This window comes from Argentina silus (genome assembly GCF_951799395.1).
Source record: "Argentina silus genome assembly, chromosome: X".
NCBI lineage: Eukaryota > Metazoa > Chordata > Actinopteri > Argentiniformes > Argentinidae > Argentina > Argentina silus.
Window position 1 is genome coordinate 41,247,930 of NC_139653.1, and position 21,546 is coordinate 41,269,475.

Below are 21,546 nucleotides of genomic sequence, written 5' to 3' on the forward strand. Positions count from 1 at the left end.
GTGTGTCAATGCTATGTGACAGCCACGTGACGGAAAAAGGCAGGGAGGAAAGGAGAGGGGAGAGAGACAGAGTGAGAATGGTGAGAGGTGGAGAAGGATGGATAGAAGAGGGAGGGAGAGAGAGAGAGAGAGAGAGAGAGAGAGAGAGAGAGAGAGAGAGAGAGAGAGAGTAGTAAGAGAGAAAGAAAAGAGTGGAGTGCACAGTATATATAATCACACCAATCAGGCAGCATTAGAGGAGTGGCTCCCTTCGCTCTGCTTCTTTGTTACTCCTAATTGTAGCAATGAAGTGTGACTCATGGCCATCCATTCGACAGGCCTCTGTAAAGTCTGACACATTCCTACAATGACATTTAGCCAGGGCAGCATGTCAATGATTAAGTACTTTTCACAGATTCAGCTTGTATGGCTGAGCACTTAATACAGCACAATGAAGAGAAAAAGCTTTTTAGTGGTGATAAAGTAAGAACCACTTCACACCACACAAAGTAACTTCATACCTGTACACAAAACTGGAGATGTGCCTTTCACTGTTAGGGGCAATTAACTTGGATAACTCTGCTTTTGACATTTACTATAGAACAATTTATTTCCCATATATTTTTTGTGTTTTGTTTTTGCATTTAATAATCATTTGCATTTTAATAATTCCATAAGTGTATATAACAGTGAACATCTAATACTGCATACTGCTAGTGCACATTCAAGTCTAGAGTGTTAGTTTAGTTTTGTGGATCCTGCTTCTTGTCCATATCTGTATGGTCGGTCTTAACGTGTCTGTGTGCTGTGGTAGTGTCAAGCATCTCATTCCTGTCTGATGGTTGTGTTTCCACTATGCTCAGCTGTTCGCCAGAGTCTGTGGGTTGTGCTCCAAGCCTGTGGAGACTCTCTCTGGCGCTGGTGAAGTACCTCTCCAGCTGCACTACGGGGCCCTGGGAGGAGAACAGGCAGTTTAGGTAGGCCAGAGCATACATGTCTGTAGTGAGCAGGTCCAGGGAAGAGGGTGCATCCTCTGGAAGGGCTACATTCACACTCCTCCCCAGCTCTCTGTCCACCACAGTCAACCCCGTCGTACACCCCTCACTCTGGGGGTCCTCCCCGCTCCGCAACCCCCCTCGGCACTTCACCACTGTCACTGTGCCGGCTTTATACTGTCTGTACGCAGGTATCAGCTCTCTCAGGTCCCCCTGGTACTGTTCCAGGGCAGCCCGGACAGCCAGGGGCTCTCCTCTCTGCTCCAGCCTGGAAAGGTGCAGCAGCATCTGGGTGTGGAAGGCTGCCGCATTGGCCCAGTGCTTCAGGGCCTTGGAGGTAGGGCCTTGCCTGAGCATGGCGTTCTTCAGCTGGGTCAGGAGGAGGCTCAGCTGTCCCTCCAGACGCTGGGTGTCCTCCATCAGCTTCCTCTCGTCACTCAGGTGCATCCGGCAGCGCTTCAGGTACTCCTCCATGACATCCTGCAGCTCTGCTCTCCGCTCCTCCACCTGCCAGGTTTGTCATCAACATTTTCACGTTTCATTCAGATGAAAAAAACAAACAAAACAACACACACTGTTTCTAAATCTTCTACCTGACATGATCCTGACCGCACAGACCCCCGGGAGGACGCGTACGCCGTCTCCATCACCATGGACACCACCAAGCCCACCAGGGCCGCCACCTTGGGCTCCTCGGAGAAGGCAACTAGTCGGCCTATCAGCTCCTTCAGGTAAGTGGGTGCCCGGTTACCTACGTGCCCCTGCAGCTGACGGAGGTGGTCATGGAGGCTGGCCCTGGAGTCCAGGCTCCCTGGATTGGCTAGGAGGGAGGGATCGACACCAATGTCAGGCACAGCCCCGCCCTCCAACATGGCAGAGTAGAGGAGCGAGCCAACAGCTGATAGCTCCTGCTCCGAGGACAACTGCTGCCCCATGACTGAGTCTTTGTCCGTGTGTGTGTGTGTGTGTGTGTGTGTCTGGGTGTGTGCGCATGCGTGTGTGTGTGTGTGTGTGTGGGGAGTGGGGATTACTTTAGTCGGTATGGGGGATGGGGGAACGCCTGTAAAGGGAAGTGAGAAAAAAAGCATTACTCTGCAGCTGAGGGATCAGTAAATCATTGAGTCAACCTCCCAATGCCCTTTGTAGTAACGCCTCTCTATACCAACTCTTTTCCTCATTGGTTAGCCTTCCTGTTGCACCTAAAGGTTTCTCCCTGGTGTAGAATACTGTTCCATGACCACATAATGAATTTAATGACCACATAAAAGACTAGTATTTCACATGTCAATAGATTTCAGTCCAGCATTGACACTTCCCTGACTAAAATGAATGTATTGACTGTATTGGCTGATAATGCAGCAGCGCAGCACTATGTTCCATAAAACATAATGAATTTCAATCCTTGGTGTTGGTGACAGTACATTGGCATCTGGATCTTTGAGAATCAGTTACCACTTCATATTTCTAAAAATAAATTACACCAAAGATGAAGAGAATGTCCAGCAGTTTATATTTTTACCACCTACATATATAGTTGCTTCATATTCAACTCTTACATGTTGACAACTCTGATATGTTCATGAATGCCATACCATTGAATCATAGACTGCACACTGATAAGTGGTTTAACTCATTATCATCTGAATATGAAAAACAACAAAACACTTTCCAGACGACCACATAAAACACTAGTATTTCACATATCAACAGATTTTAGTTCAGCATTATGACACTTCCCTGACTAAAATGAATGTACTGACTTTTATTTCTTACCCTGTTCGTATGCTGTGGCTAGCTGACAGTGCTGCACTCTGCAATGAGGAGCTAAATCCAAGACAACAGGAGAACAGAAACTAGGGCAGTGGAAAAACTAGAGCTCCCCCTGCTGAATACTGCAAGGTCAAGCAACTATTGTGTCTTTCTTTCTGTAAAATGGGCCAAGGGCTTTCAGCACCACTGAGTATGTCTTTAACTTTACTAAATAGGACAAGGGCTTTGGTTACAGTGTGTGTGTCTACAGATTCTGTGTAGCTTAACATTAAAGAGGAAATACCTCTAAATGCAGCTAAACTCAGTGTTCAGCAGTTTTATGTGCACACCCTGCATTCATGACACCTATCACACTAACACACATGTGCACATTACATGTGCAGTCAAACTAGCAGGTCAAAGGAAACATCGGCGCACAGCTGAGAAAGGCCTGTTTGACTGTGTCTGTCTCAATGCATCAATCTCCCTCCCTCCCTATCTCTATCCCCCCCATCCTGCCGGCTCTGGCTTGATTTGCGCCCTCAGATCCACATGCTGCTGAGAGCGTAGCTAGCGTAACAGAGCGTCACATTGGAGCTGGTTAGTTCCAGCCCTTAGCCAGCGCTCTCGGCCAGATGTGACTGAGCGTGTGCACCGCTGCCTCTCTAGGTCACTCGTCATCTAACATGGTCTCCAGCGCTCTCTCTCTCTACAACACTGTCGCGGCTACATGGAAATGGGCATTTATCTATGAATCTTGTCACGGCTAGGGGGACCATGAATATCTGAGTCAATCAATCTGAGGTAATGAAGAATAGCACGGATGAATTAGTGTAAATACACGCACACACACGCATACACGCGCGCGCACACGCACACACACAGTGCTTAAATGGGATGGAAATCTTCATCTGTCTCCCTCCTGCTGATGTGAGCAGGTGCTAATGGTGCCGAAATGAAGTGCATGGAATGGAAATAATGACAATCATGCTGGGACTGAGTTTGTATTCATTTTATTATCAGGCAGCCAGAGCTGGAATGGTGTCTTTCTCTCTCTCTCTCTCTCTCTCTCTCTCTCTCTCTCTCTCTCTCTCTCTCTCTCTCTCTCTCTCTCTCTCTCTCTCTCTCTCTCTCTCTCTCTCTCTCTCTCTCTCTCTCTCTCGATGGTTTCAGTCATATTTTAGGTGATGCGTTTTTCTTGCTAAAGGGTAACTGTGTACAATGAAGTCTCAATGAAATGGTCCTAGACTGGAGCTAGAGCGCCCACTAGAGGATAGAACCCATGTTTGAAGAAATCTGAGCCTTCAAATGTTACTACTGAAGGCAGTTAATGTCAACTGTTTCAGTTAATGTGAACCGAGTCCACTGTTTCAGTTAATGTCAACCGAGTCCACTGTTTCAGTGTCAAGCTATGAATGGTCAAACTGGAGCACAGGATTATTTATACCCAAGTATGCATGGGCCTAACCTCACTGAGACCAGGCTTTCCTAGTTCAGAGAGCCTGGGGAAATCCTTTGCAGAAAGGCGCCGCAAAGGGGTGGAAACCTGAATTCAAAGGAGGCGTGAGAACGTGATTTGGAGGTATGGCTACGTGAGACTAGTATGGGCCCAATACTCATTTGAGATCTGCATGTGCAATTTTTTTTCCCATGCATGATTAACACAAAATGTAGTTATGCATGCAGAACAAGTTATATGAGGAAAATAAATTGGCCATTTTGTGCTGGGGCCAGATGGCTTTGATGGTTCAGAGCAGTGTAAAGATGCGTGACAGTAAACCTATTTTCCCCTAGGCAGGGAGACACATAAAGAGAGAGAGAGCATTCCCACTGGAGAAAGCTGGAGTATTTGGGTTGATATGCTACTCTTTGAAGAAGAGTGCATCTTCTGTCCCATCATTATTTAACGGAGGCTTGTCAAATCTATAAGCTCATTAATGGAGAAATCTGCCAAACTGTCACCTAATAAGGCTTTTGTATGCGACAGACATTCGCCGGCCTCGCTCAGCAGTCAGCACAGACCCCAGATTTTTCCCAGAGCTGTTCAGTGTGAGCAGACATGAACAGAGGGCTAATGTTTGCCAGTCTCAGGCTTATTAAATCCCATGCACTAGACCCTTTGATGTCGTACGCTATCAAATTACCTTTTAATTGCATGATAATTGTGTCTTAATTACCTCCCCGATCCCTGGTGATACAAAGTGACTAATTGTTATGTAGCTAGGCCTTGTTTGTAAGCACAATAGGTTTGTATTCTCATTAACGTCTGCCCTTCGACCGTACCAAGGGACCCATAATCTCCTTATGAAAGGGAACATCATTTGTTACGTAGCGTTTCAGATGCATATTTTAACCATTTTTCTGCTGCGCTACATTAGTGCAGGTTACCAGTGCATTATCAAATAGGAAAATTAATGGAGAGGGTTGACTGGCATACAGGATTTCATATTTGAAAGGTTTGTTTTGTCTGAAAAAGGATGAAAATTAAGTGAAACTCCTTTGGTCAGTCATCGTCATAAGTCCCGCCCTGTTGAGGTTTCAGCTCTGTGGGCTGGGCGTGTGCTGTGTCCTGTCTGTGTTTTGACATACCATGCCAAGTGCATAGCTTACTAGCAAAGAATCCAGTGAAATCCAGGACAGCTCTACTAACGCAAAGCTGCAGTTGTCGCAGCCAACCATCAGTTGTAATAGGACAGCTGTCAGAGCCAATAGCTCCCTCACTGTCTTTCTCTCGGCCTCCATCTCCCATTCACTCTCTCTCTCTCTGTATCTCCTACACACTCTTTCTCCATCTCTCCGTCTTTCCCTCTTCCTCCTTTCCCTCCCTCTCTGTCTCTTCAGAGAACTAGACAGCCCATGCATGCGTGCCTGCCACTGCCACACTGCCAATACCTCACTGCCATTTAAATTTGCTTATGTCACACACACTCTTAGGTGCATCAGCAAAAGCAGGAGTGGTGTGTGCTGCCTCTTCCCAGAGTCCAAAGTATGAGTCACACACACACACACACACACACACACACACACACACACACACACACACACACACACACACACACACACACACGCACTCACACTCCACTTCTGACCGACTGCTGCATGTTGTCTCTGCTACACAAAGAAAGGGACACACACCTGCCAGTAATCTCCTCCACACTTCAGTCACTGTGATAAATGGATATTTCACGCTCACAGCAAGAGACCAGCAGTAGGGCGACAACAGCCTCGCTTCTCGCTTTGACAGTCATATCTGGACGCTTAGAGGTGGTATAGCCTGGGCAGAAACAAGCATATTGGCCTGTGTCTGATGGCGATACCTGAGGGATAAGCTACCAGTGCATGAAATAGTGAAGCAAGCACTTTGAATGGCAGCAGAGAGACAGCTATACCACAACTTCAAAAGGGAGGGATAGTGATATAAAGCAGTCGGAATTGGGAAAGGATACCTAAAAGCATTCTAGCTGAAACTTTGGTGGACTGCAAAGTGTGAAAAGTGTGCTTTATTTATTGAAGTGCACTTTATATTCTGAAGAGATAACATGGGGAGCGACCGTGATATCAACACTATGCAGGCCTATGTACTAGAGGCAGGCCACATGGTATATGGTATCTGATCTCTCCCTACCCCACCCTCCTCCTATTCCCCGCCATCGAAGTAAAAGGAGAAGCTTGCTTGATAGTAGTTAACATTAAGGGGATTAAATGTTAAAAGAGGGGATTTTATAGAAAAGGTATTGATAGAACTGTTTAGAGGAATATTGCCAGCATGTTTTGATTGCTCTTACATGGTTTATACTGCTTATGTATTGCTAATGGCCATTTTGAAGGCTCATATGTTTTATAGCTGTTGTGATGAGATCAAAGTCAAAGTCAAAGTGGCTTTAATGTCAATTCTTCACATGTCAAGACATACAAAGGAATCGAGAGGACGTTTCTCACTCTCCCACGGTGAGACAGATAAAGTGCATTTTTTTGTTCTTGTTGAATCCAGAATCCAGCACTCTCCTCCTTCAAACGATCCCTCAAAACCCATCTTTTTAAATTTGCTTTTAATCTTTAACTATTTTTATTATTGTTTTTACTGACTGTGCTTTTGTTTAACTTTTAATTTATCTATCTATTCTTGTTCTCTCCATAGAATGTAGTGGAATAGTAGAAAAGCACTATACAAAATAAATGCATTTTTATAATTGTTATTATTATTAGATTAGATTAGATTAGATTAGATTCAACTTTATTGTCATTGTGCAGAGTACAAGTACAGAGACAACGAAATGCAGTTAGCGTCTAACCAGAAGTGCAAAATAGCAGAAAGTGCAATGAACAGTGTTTGCAGGTAGTGCAATATATGATCAGTAGTAGTGCAGTATAATATAGCAGTGCAGTATAGCAGTATATGAGTACAGTAGCATTATAGCAGAATAAATAGTTACAGTATGAACAGTGTAGCAGCATATGAGCTGTATGGGTAATGCAGTCTAGCAGTATATATGTATTAACAGTAGCATGAGGTAGATAGCAGAATAAATATAAATATGAATATGGAATGCCGTATAAACAGTATAAACAGGTATGTACAGTATGTGCAGTAGTATTAAAGAAAATATAAGGATATGTGCATTATGTGCAGTATGAACAGTATGGACAGGTATGTACAGAAGAGCAGTGGTATGAGTAAGAGCAGGGGAGGGGAGGGGAGTAATAGTGCAATAGTGCAATTGTCCGGGGGGGGGGGGGGGGGGGGGGGGGGGGGGGTTGCAGGGGTAGTAGGTTGTCAGGTCGGTGCAGTGTTCGAGTTCAGTAGGGTGACAGCCGCAGGGAAGAAGCTGCCTCTGAACCTACTGGTTCGGGTGCGGAGAGACCTGTAGCGCCTCCCGGAGGGGAGTGGGGTGAAAAGTCTATGGTTGGGGTGAGAGATGTCCTTGACGATGCTGCGTGCCTTACGCAAGCATCGTTTGCCCTGGACAGCCTCGATGGAGGGGAGTGAGGAACCGGTGATGCGTTGGGCAGTTTTCACCACCCTCTGCAGTGCTTTCCGGTCCGATGCCGAGCAGTTGCCATACCATACTGTGACACAGTAGGTAAGGATACTCTCGATGGTGCAGTGGTAGAAATTCACCAGGATCTGAGGAGACAGATGGACCTTCTTTAGTCTCCTCAGGAAGAAGAGACGCTGGTGAGCCTTCTTTATCAGGGTGGAGGTGTTGAGGGTCCAGGAGAGGTCCTCAGAGATGTGGACACCCAGAAACTTGAAGCTGGTGACTCGCTCCACCTCAGTCTCGTTGATGAGGATGGGGGTGTGTGCGCCAGCTTTAGACTTCCTGAAGTCCACAATGAGTTCTTTGGTCTTCTTGGTGTTGAGAGCCAGGTTATTGTCGTTGCACCACACTGTTAGGTGCTGTACCTCCTCCCTGTAGGCCGACTCATCGTTGTTGCTGATGAGACCGATCACCGTTGTGTCGTCTGCAAACTTAACAATGGTGTTTGAGCCATGTACAGGTGTGCAGTCGTAGGTGAAGAGGGAGTAAAGGAGGGGGCTCAGCACACAGCCTTGTGGAACGCCGGTGTTCAGGATGAGGGTTGAGGAGGTGTGGTTGTGAAGCCTAACAGACTGCGGCCTGTTGGTCAGGAAGTCTAGAATCCAGTTGCAGAGGGAGGGGTTGATGCCCAGTTGCCTGAGTTTGGAGATCAGTTTGGAGGGGATGATGGTGTTGAACGCTGAGCTGAAGTCAATAAACAGCATTCTCACATAAGAGTTAGTCTTGTCGAGGTGGGACAGGGCGGAGTGAAGTGCCGTCGAAATGGCATCCTCTGTACTCCTGTTCTGCCGGTAGGCGAATTGAAAGGGGTCCAGTGTGGGTGGTAGGCAGGTCTTGAGTTGGGCTAAGACCAGCCTCTCGAAGCACTTCATGATGATGGGCGTGAGTGCCACTGGTCGGAAGTCATTTAAGCTCGTTGCAGTGGAGTGTTTTGGCACCGGCACGATGGAGGTGGTTTTGAAGCACGCGGGGACAGCTGCTTGGGCTAGGGACAGGTTGAATATGTCAGTCCAAACCTTAGTCAGCTGCACAGCGCAGGCCCTGAGGACGCGTCCGGGAATCCCATCAGGGAATCCCTAACCCACCTAACATGATTATACAGTATTTACAGTCCTCTCTTGAACTTTGTTTTTACTGTTAGAACTTTCATGGTTAATACTTTCATATCCTCTATTGTTTTTACCTTGTTGTGTTTTTTTCTCATTCTGTTTTTATTTATTATTTCTGTAATGCGATTTGTATTGCACACGTGTATGAAAAATGCTCAAAGATAAACGGCCATAGTCCAGCAGACAAATAAACAGTCCTACAACCATATCCAGGGATATAAAGGGACTATAAAGGAGTACCTACATAAGGCTATGTATATATTGATATTTTAATAATAAACAATTTTAATAATAAGTTAAAGACTACCATTGACACTGTAGCACCAGCCAAGACTAAATCTAAACAGAAACCACCATGGAGAACAGGGGATATTATTAACTTAAAGAAAAACTGTAGGAGAGCTGAATGTCAATGGAGAAAAACTAAGCTGCAAGTCCATTTTTACATTTTTAAAGAACACCTCGCCAACTTCAACAGAGCAATTAGAAATGCAAGACAAGCTCATTTCTCAAAGCTGATTTCTAATCATCTTAATAATCCTAGAATACTTTTCTCAACTATTGACAGCCTCATAAATCCAGCCCCAAAAAAACACGCTTTATTCTCCTCAGTATCAAAAAGCGAAGAATTTGCCATATTTTTCAGGGACAAGATATCAAAAATCAGGCTGGACCTCAAACATGTTTTGCAGAAGGTGCGTGAGCCCCTGTCTTCAGACACTACTGCCTAAGATCACTATGAATGGTTTTGCTGCTATTGATAAAGAAATGCTGAGGAAAGAAGTTATGGAACTAAAACCCTCTACCTGCTCACTTGACCCCATCCCCACCACCTTTTTTAAGACTGTGTTTAATTGCCTGGAGGATGAAGTTCTAGCAATTGCAAATTACTCCCTGCTCACTGGTACTTTCCCAGAGGCACTGAAAAATGCTATTGTAAAACCCCTCCTAAAGAAAAATAACCTGGATCCTTTAGTACTAAATAATTTCAGGCCAATTTCAAACCTTTCCTTTTTAAGTAAAATTCCTTGAGAAACTAGTATTCAGACAGCTAAATGATTACCTTTATTTCAGCGGTACACTTGAGAAATTTCAATCTGGTTTTCGTTTCCCTAGTTCAGTGCACTGATCATATCAACTCATGGATGTCCAATAACTTCCTGCAATTAAACAAAGATAAAACAGAGGTCTTAATCATCGGAACAAAGGTCGAACGAGAGAAACTATGCACTAGCTTAAAGTCTCTAGCACAAAACACCAAGCCTCTTGCAAAAAATGTTGGTGTACTTCTAGAACCTGATTTGAATTTTGAATCACACATCAGTAATATCACTAAAAACACTTTTTATCATCTTAGAAATATTGCCAAAGTGCAACCATTTCTCTCCCAGGCAGATACTAAGAGACTTATGCATGCATTTATCACTAACAGGTTAGATTACTGCAATGCTCTCTTCTCTGGTCTACCTAAAAAAACTATAAACAAACTACAGATCATTCAGAATGCAGCAGCACGTGTATTGACCAAGACCAGACGAAGAACACACATCTCTCCTGTCTTAAAGTATCTTCATAGGCTGCCTGTCAGTTTTAGAATTGATTTCAAATCACTAAATGGTCTAGCACCCAAATACCTGTCAGATATGCTTTCAGTTTACAGTCCATCGAGACCTCTCAGGTCCTCTGACACTGGTCTTTTAGTCATACCCGGGGCGAGGACAAAGAAATACGGGGAAGCAGCTTTTAGTGTCTATGGTCCTCGCCTCTGGAATAACCTACCTCATGAGTTTAGGGTGTCACAATCCATAAACACTTTTAAAAGAAACCTCAAGATACCTTTTTAGTTTAGCTTTCTCTTAATCCATTTGCACTTCTATTTTTGTTTTCTTTTTATTTACCATTTTTTACTCTTAATCCATTATTATTTCTATTTCTATTCTATTCTCTATGTATATAAGTATGTATGTATGTATGTATGTATGTATGTATGTATGTATGTATGTATGTATATATGTATGTATGTATGTATGTATGTATGTATGTATGTATGTATGTATGTATATATGTATGTATGCTTGTATGTATGCTTGTATGTTCTGTACTTATGTATTTTAAATTTTACTGTTAAGCACCTTGTATTGCAATTTTGTATGAAAGGCGCTATATAAATAAAGCTTGATTGATTGATTGATTGATTGATTGATTGATATATAAGATGCCTTTACTTCAAACATACATTTTACCAATAAGCTAAGACAAAATATTTGCACAGCCAAATTATTTGGTTACAAATGTGACTGTCTATAAACCTATGGAACTATGGTTTCCATAGTGATATTGGCCAAGTGTCAGCATTAAATGACGCTACATAGGCTATGCATTAGGCTACACTCTTACAGCTGCATTCGTATCCAGACTTTATTGGAATGTGTTGTGCGTATTTGATTCAATATCAGTCTTGCTTCTTACAGCTTTGCGTTGATTTATCAAAATATTATTCACAAATTCGTTAGACTATAGGCCTACTGCATTAGGCTACACTCCTGGCTCTTTGATCTGTGTTCTCTGAGCTCCAACTAGCTCCATCTAGCTCCATTAAGACTTCCGGTTTCGCTATTTCTAAATGCTTGAAGAAGTAATCAATTACATACATTTACATTGACCAGAAGTAGGTGGGCAGAGTTCCACTATTGGAGCCCAGAGAACACAGATCCACTTTTCACCCTATTATGCCGTTTCAATACATCTCCGGTACGACTCTATTCTGGAGCACTTCTAGAATATGGATCAGGTGAGTTTGAATATAAAGCGATGTCATTGCAAATGTTGCTGTCTATTTACTCCAGCCATACACCTCAAAGTGCCCAATCTGCACTGTGTAGGACACATATAATGGACTGTGCAGAACTATTTTTCAATGATTTCAAGACATCTCTGGTACCACTCTACTTGGGAGCACTTCTACAATGCAAATCAGGTGAGTTTGAATCTAAAATGATATTGCAAATGTTGCTGCTATTTACTCCGGCCATACACCTCAAAGTTTAGAGGAAACACCGGTATTCAGACCCCTTCACCTTTTCCACATTTTGTTGTGTTATAGACTCAATTTAAATTGGTTTAATTCATTTTGTTTGCCATCAATCCACACACAATATCCCATAATGACAAAGTGAAAACACGTTTTTTGAAATGTTTGCAAATGTATTAAAATTGAAATACCTCATGTACATAAGTATTCAGACCCTTTGCTATGACACTCTTAAAATGTACTCAAATACAAAAATGTCTTCAACAAGTCACTCGACAAGTTGAATTCAGTCCATCTGAGTGCAAGGACAATAGTTCATGTGATTTCGGAATTAATATCTTGTTTTTATAGTCTCTGGATCGCTTTATAGTCACTGCAAAGGGATCAATTACACACTGTGTAGATTAGGATGTCACTACCAACTCATGGACATGGACATACCATTTCATGATTTTCTCTTGATCCTGACAAACTCCCCAGTCCCTGTCGGTGACAAACATACCCATAAATTGATGCAGCTACCACTATTCTTCACACAAGGGTTGGTGCGGAAACTGCATTGCATGTGCTGGATTTGCAGTAAGCTTAATGCTTTGTAGTAAAACCAAATAAACACATTTCCAGCCACTTTCTTTGCTATCACTTGAATTCATTGTTGCAAACATAGTCAGGGATATGAGATTGACTATTTTCCATTAAGAGATTATTTTTGGCCACTTGGTTATAGACCAATTTTGTAGAGTGGCTGAGACGATGTTGTCCCATCGACTGCATTTTCCTCTCCGCAATCTTTGTAGATTTTTGTAAGTCTCCCCAGGCCTCAGGGTAGCATTCCTGAGCAGTTTTGTTCTTCTCCATTTGCTCAGTTTGTAATGCCAACCTGATCCACACAGTGTGTAATTGATGTTCTATGCAAATCAGAGACCCTATAAAAACAAAGATATTAATTCCAAAATCAAAAAATTATCCTTGCACTCAATTCAACTTATAGATTGATATGTTGAACACATTTGTGCATTTGAGCTAATTTTAAGAGTGTCATAGCAAAAGGTCTGAATACTACCTGAATACTTATGTGCATGAGGTATTTCTGTATTTCAATTAGCAAATATTTCTTAAAACGTATTTTCGCTTTGTCATTATGAGGAATTATGTGTGTAATAAATGTAATCCATTTTAAACTGAGTCTATAACACAAATGTAGAAGAAGTGAAGGGGTCTGAAAACTTTACGAATGCACTGTATGTGTCCTTCCTACACAATGCAGATTGGGCACTCTGAGGTGTATGGCTGGAGTAAATAGCCAGCAACATTTGCAATGACATCGCTTTAGATTAAAACTCACCTGATCCATATTCTAGAAGTGCTCCAAAATAGAGTGGTACCAGATCTTTGAAAAATAGTTTTGTACAGTCTAATATGTGTCCTACACAGTGCAGATTGGGCTCTGTGGGCAATGACATCGGTTAAGATTCAAACTCACCTGATTCTAGAAGTGCTCCCAACTTGATTAAACCTAGATTAAACCTAGATCTGTTTTTTCTAGATCTAAGTGTCTTTTCCGAACCATAGTCCCGTCCGCGATTTAATCGTGGAGGACAATAAAACTAGTTTAGTAAAACACTGTAATGCATTGTCTGTAGTAAGCTAATGTATTGCAATGCAATTGTATTGTAATGTATGTTTATGTCTGATCTGCTGTTACTGTGTACCATACACAGCTGAGTAATGGCATTATGGTTGCCACAGTAACTCCATGGCACAAGGCCAGCGCAAAGTAAAGGCTTGTTCAAGTCACACTTACAAAAAGTGAGGAAGTTATTAACTATTGTACACCTCAATGTAGCATTTAATGTGTGTTATTGTTTACGTGAAATAACAAAAAATAAAAACAACTATGGTGTGTGTGTTTTTTCATTTGTCTAAGCTCACTGAAGTTTCTGAATATGTGACGAATTTATAAAGAGAAATCTAAGTTCAACAATGAATATCCGGTATACATGTATTGTAATTTTACTGTTGAGCATACTATTTTCCTCAAGTTTTGTGATATGTTCACGGGCAAAACAATAAACACTCGGTCAGCTTGTCTGGTGCTATAGCACCCCCCACTCGTGGAACTGATCAACTACAGAGACCAGAGGACTGGCGTGCATCACCATATTACGCATTGCACTCATAGAACACTATAGCCCGATTGCAAATACTTCATGAATATCTGTTGGCAATGGCAACATTGGCATAATCATATCACGATTCAAGACTTAAACATGAAGGCGAAGCCAAGCCTGCACACAGATATGTTGTATTTCAAACACCGTCGACTGGTCGCCCATTGGGCCTTTTGAGTGCTTCGGTAATGCTATTTACGCACCATTCAATTTCATAGGGAGCGAGTGTTTATGAACAAATTGATTATTGTTTTCATGTTTTATACTTATAGCTTTTGCCTGTGTATTAATCCGTTTTTAGGAGGCACATTTTGGAGCCAGCAACAAGCCTTACTCAAACCTGGACTATGACACAATAAAACGTGTCCATAAGTTCTTGTGACGTAAAATCACTCGAATATAAAAGCTGTTGTTTTTTTCTCATTGTTATCAGTTGACAAATTGGTCTACTCTGAAGCTGAAACAGCTGAAATCTATCTGAGCCCGTCTCTCCGCGGATCACTTCAGGTGAGTAGGCCTCCCGCGCCCTACTGTCTGCGGCAGGTGCATTTGTAGCGCCTCGGTGGTTTTCCTGTTGAACTGCAATAGGCTCCTAAAACGATGGATATAAGGCTATATACAGCAAGTGCAGGGGAGACTGGTGGAGGTAGAAATCAAAGGTCGGGCTCATTGTAATGCATGGAACGACACACGTCTTTGAATTGATATAATTCCTGATTCCATACATGCAATGAGCCCGCCCTCCGATTGATACCTCCACCAGCCTCGCCTCCAAGACTGCATTGGATGAATAAACCGGTTGCTCAAATCCGATAGCCTAGAAATTAAAATAAATAAAAAAATAGCCTACTGGCATTACGACTGCCAATGGCCCCTGGTGTGAGTATTGATTACTTTGTCTTATGATGACTGTTGGATAGATGATTCACTTACTTAAACAAATAAATTGTTGCAAGTCGCTTTGGATAAAGGCGTCTACTAAATGCCATGAATGTAAATGTAAATGTAGATGGCATAAGTGCAATAGGCCTGTAAGTGTACTACAGTATGTATGCGTGATGGGGTTATTTTCCATAGGCCTTTTATAGTCAATGCTATGCAATTTAAGGTCTGCATTGTATGTGAATAGGCCGTTTTCATAAGAGGCCTAAAATAGATGTCTGAGCGCAATAGGCCTACAAATCAAACTCTATCACAACCATGTTTTAATGAACGAGAGAGCCTATTCGGGCATTATACAGAGTCATGGCTATACAATTAACTATAGGCCGTTTGCATACCGAAAGCGCACAGGCTAATGATGCGACAGACAAACAGTTGTTGTGGCGCTTATTACTTGGATGCTTACTTGACGTTGGTTTGTTTGCTATAAAGGCCTATAGCTTACCATCACTGAGGGCGGGAGGGCATATGTTATGATGATTAACTGGAAATGTTTTTTAGGTGATTTAGGAAGGCCATATAGTGATACAATGCATGTAAAGTACAGTAGCTGAGTGCCGAACCAGCGACAAGTGAGCCTTGGAATCAGACCCAGATTATGACGCATTTAGAATGCATATTGCACTATTGTGATGTATCGACTATGAAGCAGTTTGTTTCTGGATACTATCATCACTGTGCTCCGGAAATCAAAAGCAATTCATCTCGCCCCCAGATCTATGCAGGTGAGTTGGCCTTTTGCGCGTCAACATGCCCGCTGAAGATGATAATGGGCCGACTCGGTTCTTTGCTTTTTGGACGGCAAAAGCCCAATTACAACCTTACGATTTAGTTTGTGAACGAGGCATTTTTCTGTATATGTATCCGCCACAGTCAATGCTAAATATTGGTGAGAGGACTGCATTGGAAACGTATAGGTGTAGAAGAAACTCTGGTAGTGTTTGAGGTCAACTGCGCTGCGCTGAGCAGCAGGTTGTGAGGCGTATAGGCCGTTGGTAGTGTATGATATGTACTACAGTGTGGCTGTGCTAGGCCCGTAGGCTTCTCATATTGATATTGTTTCTGCTTTCTATCAGTCAGGATTCACATAAAACAGGACAAACAGGACAGATGCCTTCACATCCACAATCTGAATAATGGATGCAGTTACCGTAAGTACACAAACTATAGAGGACTATACCTGCTCCTCACTGTTGAAATGCGATTGGTTCATCTTTGAGTTGCTGAGGATTATGCATTAGCTAGTGTTATTTTCTTTATTATTAGCAAGTGTTACTTCATTTATTGTGTTTATTCTGCAATCACAGCTATGCTCTTCCTTTAGCTGGTATCACAGAGGGTGACTACATTTTGACTTGACTGTTTTGTTCAGGCTGGGCAAGCTGGTGCGAGGGACGCACCAACCCAACCCAGCTTGTGGGGAGATGCCCCATCTTCAGACCTGAGCACTTCCTCTTTACAGCAGGGGCCTCCTTTGGGACACATTTCTCCTCCATTGGGATTCCCTTCCCCTCCCTTGGGATACCCTGCCCCTCCCTCGGGGGACCAAACCTCTGCCATGATCTACCTGGGCCCTTCCCCCTCAGGACGCATGCCCCCTCCCTCTGGGCGCATTCCCCCTCACTTGGCTCACCTGGCCCCAGGGGTCTCTGACCTGTGGCCAGTCAGGGAGCAAGGTTAGACCCACTAATCCATACTGTATATATATGGTGTTAAGTCATTGTTAAACCCTCTTCTTAGATTCTGTTATATAGCACTTTAGGCATTTTGTGCTGCAGAGACATAGGCCCTTTCTCAATTGTTAGAAACTTGATTCCTCGCGTCCTCTTCTCCGTCCTCCATTCGTATCTTCTCAAAAAGCATTTGAGGAGAATATCTACGGGGAGGAACCTAGATCTTCTCCTCTAATGCGTTTTGAATAGGAAGCGAGTGAAGGACGGAGGAGAGGATGCAAGGAATCATGTTTCTAACAACTGAGAAAGGGCCATGGACTACAGGGCCAAAGGACCATGGACTTGTACCTACAGCAGGGCTCTGATTCTGACCAGTGCAGATTGGCAGCAGATTGAACTAATCAAAGAGCTAACTGTTTCTCTATTAAAACATCTTCCTCAGGATGCCAGCCCTCATTGGTTGAACTCACCACACTACATGGAGGGCAGGTGCAGGGAACTATGGCAACGCTTCCCGCCCAGCCACTCATACAGTAAGTAGTTCATTTGACCTCTACCAATCACAATTGATGAATGAACAGAAAAATAAATAAGTGTGATTTTAACAACCTGATGTTTTCTCTTGTGCAGAGATGGGATCCAGGTTCCAAGCACCTCCCAAAGGACCATGGAGTGCCTGATGGGCTACCTTGTGTGGCAACTGTTTTCAGCTGTGTGCTTTGTGAGTGTAGTAAAATGCCTGGCATACACTTACCACAACCGCTATGAAAACATTATACATTTCAGTTTTCATCCTTGTTCTGTCTGTTGCTGTGCACATTTGCAGCTCACAGTTCTCATGGATGGATTTTATGAATGATTCAATGACTGTGTCTGGAAAAACCTTATTTTGTATTAATTGTAGTTGTCATTTTTCATTACACAGCTCTTCCCACTGTTCACACCCAAAAACCTCCAGACGTTGTCTTCCCTACCCTCTAATACCCCGAACGAACTGCAGCTGGTCTCTCCACTTAAAATCACAACACCACCTGCTCTGCCCAAGGCTCCACTTAATACCCCCAAAACACCGGCTTCTGTAGCCAAGACCAAACCACCACCACTTGCTGTGGCAAAGACTACACCACCACCACCAGTTGTAGCCAAGACTACATCACCACCGGTTACCGTTCCCATCCAGTTTGCCGTCTATCAGACCGCTCCATTGGTCAAACCCTTGAGAACTCTCCCACCTGCTGTTACTCTCCACATCCATTCCACTACCCTGATCATAAACGCTTCACCCTCACAACACTCCAAGACCACTCCTCCCTCTCAGACCTCCCCTCTTCACTCCCTCCTGACAACCCAACCGTCCTCTCACCCCCGCCGAACCCCCCGACCACTATCTCAGACCCTCCTGCCTGCCCCCTCCCAGACCGCCCCACTCTGCCAGACCATGCCGCCCTCAAAATTGATGCGATCTGTTCCACTGGTCGACATGTGTCTCCTCCAGGAGGTCAGTACACAGTCAGAGGATAAGAGGCTCCAGATCATTCAAGAGCTATAAGTTGACCTTATTATATACTTGTAATAACACTATAATAACTATGTAATAATGTTGGATTGACATGTTACATAGTCATTTCATGGTATATGGAATGGTTGAACTGTTTGTGCTATCTCATAATTGGAATATGGCTTTTTTTATTACTGTGTAATAGCATGTGTAATAACATAAATCATTCAACTCCATTATTCCGCAATTACAAAGTATCTAATTATATACAGTACATTTCCTATGTAGTAGCATGTTACTGCTATGTTGCTTCTAATGTTATAACAGTTACTAGACAGGTATAGGGTCAACTAACTAATGTAGAGAGTGAGCCCAGTTGGTTTCTGACAATAGTTCTATTTCTTACAGAGCACTTTGCCCCAGCCTCAGGTCCCAAAGATGTATGCACCTGGCAGTCAAGTGCTTCTGAACACCGACCACCTCGCCAAGCCCGGCTTCTACGCCCGTAGAAAAGGTGCCTCTAATTCATAAGGAGATCAATAGGAGGGATAGTAAATACTGATTTTATGCTGTCAGGGTGAAGCTTACTTTACCCACACGGTCAGCCAAACATTGTCCTGTTGGTGGAATATGACATTTTTATCCACAGATGTACGGAGCAGATATGTAGACGCATTGGGAGGCACAGCATCCACCACATCACTCGCTGCTCTGCAGCACATGTTTGCCCCGCTGGCACCCATGCCCGTGCCCCTCAACACCCCACTGGAGGACTCACACTGGCACTCAGACTCCTGTGACGCCTTGGCAGATGAGGCGGAGAGAGAGAGAGAGAAAAGGCTAGTCCTGCCTCTCCTTCACACCGCGCAGCCCGGCGTCCGACAGAGCTGGTTCAGAAGGCTCTTTAGCAGGTGATGACACCCACAAAAAAAGGACCAGGTCTATATTTTATAGGAGGCAGGGAACGCTGGTGGAGGTAGAAATCGGAGGACGGGCACACGTGTTTGATACCATTACTCATTCAATTCCATGCTTGGGCATGTCCTCCGATTTCTACCTCCATCAGCCTCCCCTGCATCGTACTGATCTTTAATGAACATGTAGCATATTACTTCTAGAAGCTTTATAATATCCTGGGGTATCTGCAGAATACTAGATAGAGACAAATTCATGTTTTCTCTCTTGTTTTTCTTTCACAGAAAAGAGCCCATCGCCACCATTGATGAGGGCTTGATGGTATAGAGTCTATTTCTCCCATCATACATATTGACTATTTTCACCCCAAAAAAACATAGCATTTTAAAAATACAAATAAAAATAGCATCTTCTAAATCATGTTATTGTCGCTGGTATTCATATTACTCTATTCACATTACAAAAGTCAGATCTTGAACACACAAAGGCCAGTGCTTGAAGCCCTTTTGTGGACCAAAACAGCGCTCTTCACTGAACATTCTTTATCATGCGATCTTATTCCCTGATCGCAAACTATTTATCATGGCAATATTTATTACAAAGCTCAAATCCTACACCCTGGACCTTTAAAGGACAGTCACAAAACCTGCATAGAGTGATTACAACCACTAGGTGGTGCCAAAATTCCACACAGGAGAGATGTTCATATTTCAAACATGGCTGAGCTGACTGGTTGGGGCCCCACTGCCACTGTTGAGACCAGGTCAGGCTCCTCATCACCATCTTGTCCTTGTGACCTGACATTGAACATACTGATAGGGACACGCCATCTTCATACATCCAGGGGAGGCAGGTGGAGGTAGAAATCTGAGGACAAGCTCATTGTAATGCATGAAATGGAATAAGGAATGGTAACAAACATGGAGCTCCTATCAGCTCAGTCTCTCATCAGCCAAGAGCACCAACAAAAGAAACTGGACCAGGGTCTGATGTGTTCAAATTCGATCTGAACAACCGTAGCAGGCCAACTAGTCCAGTTACTACTCACCCCTAGTTTGGGAAAAGAAAAACAAATTCTAGAATTCTTCATTGACTAAAGGAAACGAGAAGGAGAATGTGTGTTTCGGTGTGAGAAATCCCAGTGGAGTTGGAGCGCCACAAGGACTAGATAGTTGTAACGGTCCACATTGTCAAAGTTGGAGGGACACCAAGAGCGAGACAAGATGTTCAGCCACAAACGTTGATCTCATTACAAAATAGGCTGTATTTCATAAAGGTAAGCTATCTGAAAATAATTTCAGCTGCACTTCAGGGCTATTTGCATGTAGTCCACTGTTGGTCCGGTAGTTACCGTGTGGCTAGTTGCTTATTCTACCTTTTATCAACAAGTTTTTTATCATAATAATCCAGTGTACACTAACTTCTTACAATGTTTACTGGCCCAGCGGGCCACTGGCTTGGAGAGTTTGTGACCTCACCGGGCCAGTTGCATTTTCAAGCCCTGGTGTGTGTGTGTGTGGGTGTGTGTGTGTGTGTGTGGGTGGGTGTGGGTGTGTGTGGGTGTGGGTGTGTGGGTGCCGGATGAGGCAGACGAGATGCTGGACATGGGCATGAACTATTATCCCTGCGTTCAGATAGACTCAGTTCAACTTGTTGAGTGACTTATTGAAGACATTTTTGCATTTGAGCAGATGAGTGCTGAGGGTCTGAATACTTTTGTAAATTAGGCATTTCTGTGTTCAATTTTAAGAAATTTGCAAACTATTTTTAAAGTGTTTTCACTTTGTAATTATGGGGTACTGTGTGTGGATTGATGGCAAAACAAATAAATGTAATCAATTTTAAATTGAGTCTATAACACAACAAAATTGGGAAAAAGTGAAGGAGTCTGCATACTTTCTGAAGCCACTTGTATGTAATCATTTAAAGAGGTATTATGCACAAAGATGGGGATCACGTTGCATTCCTCCTGTATGTGCCGGTTCTAGGAACATGCAGCTCTTGCAGTCAGTACCGGACAGAAGGTTGTGTGTTGGGATTAAGTCAGAGCAGGGAGGCCCTGGAAGTCCCTATTCAATGGCTGCATCTCAAGTCTAAAATGGATTAATCTCCTTCCCATGATCTACAACTGGACAGGTGAGGGAAATAAACCAGTGGATGTGACTGTGACCAACCTTGTGCTTGCATCAATCCTATGTTTTCAGATCAGTCCAAATGAAGGGAAGGAGATAAGGAGAGGCCACTTTGGACAATTGAGATGCACCCCATAAAGTCTACAAGGTCTCAGATTCATGCCAGCACCTTTCTTAGGGTTTGGAATAAATGTCTCATTGACCTCCATGCGCGTTCTACATGAAAGTCAGTCAGGCGCGGCATCTAGGATTTGGCCCTTATCGGCTACTACTTTGTAAAATATCAAATTGTAAAGCAAGGAAATTTTTTATT

The 21,546-nt window shown here is 43.3% G+C and overlaps 1 protein-coding gene across 3 annotated transcripts; it reads right to left on the minus strand.

The window, feature by feature from the left end:
- Positions 1-615: 615 nt before the first annotated feature.
- On the minus strand, positions 616-2,775 carry LOC310823204 (uncharacterized protein). 3 transcript variants are annotated; one of them, XM_083695973.1, is made up of 3 exons: positions 2,748-2,775; positions 1,568-2,034; positions 616-1,481 (listed from the first exon to the last, which is right to left on the minus strand). In XM_083695973.1, the coding sequence occupies exons 2-3, from the start codon at positions 1,907-1,909 to the stop codon at positions 723-725; spliced, it is 1,101 nt and encodes a 366-aa protein (XP_083552099.1). In that variant the 5' UTR covers positions 1,910-2,034; positions 2,748-2,775; the 3' UTR covers positions 616-722. The 3 variants fall into 3 exon arrangements, with proteins under 3 accessions (XP_083552099.1, XP_083552100.1, XP_083552098.1); XM_083695974.1 differs by having other exon boundaries at positions 2,735-2,772; XM_083695972.1 differs by lacking the exon at positions 2,748-2,775 and having other exon boundaries at positions 1,568-2,100.
- Between the last annotated feature and the right edge of the window lie 18,771 nt (positions 2,776-21,546).

What these genes read in the sequence shown, in the direction of transcription:
- LOC310823204 (XM_083695972.1), bottom strand. Translation starts at nt 2,062, where the DNA reads ATGCTTTTTTTCTCACTTCCCTTTACAGGCGTTCCCCCATCCCCCATA. An exon ending in TGCGGTCAGGATCATGTCAG is followed by an intron (nt 1,482 to 1,567) that starts GTAGAAGATTTA and finishes CAAACCTGGCAG; the next exon opens with GTGGAGGAGCGGAGAGCAGA.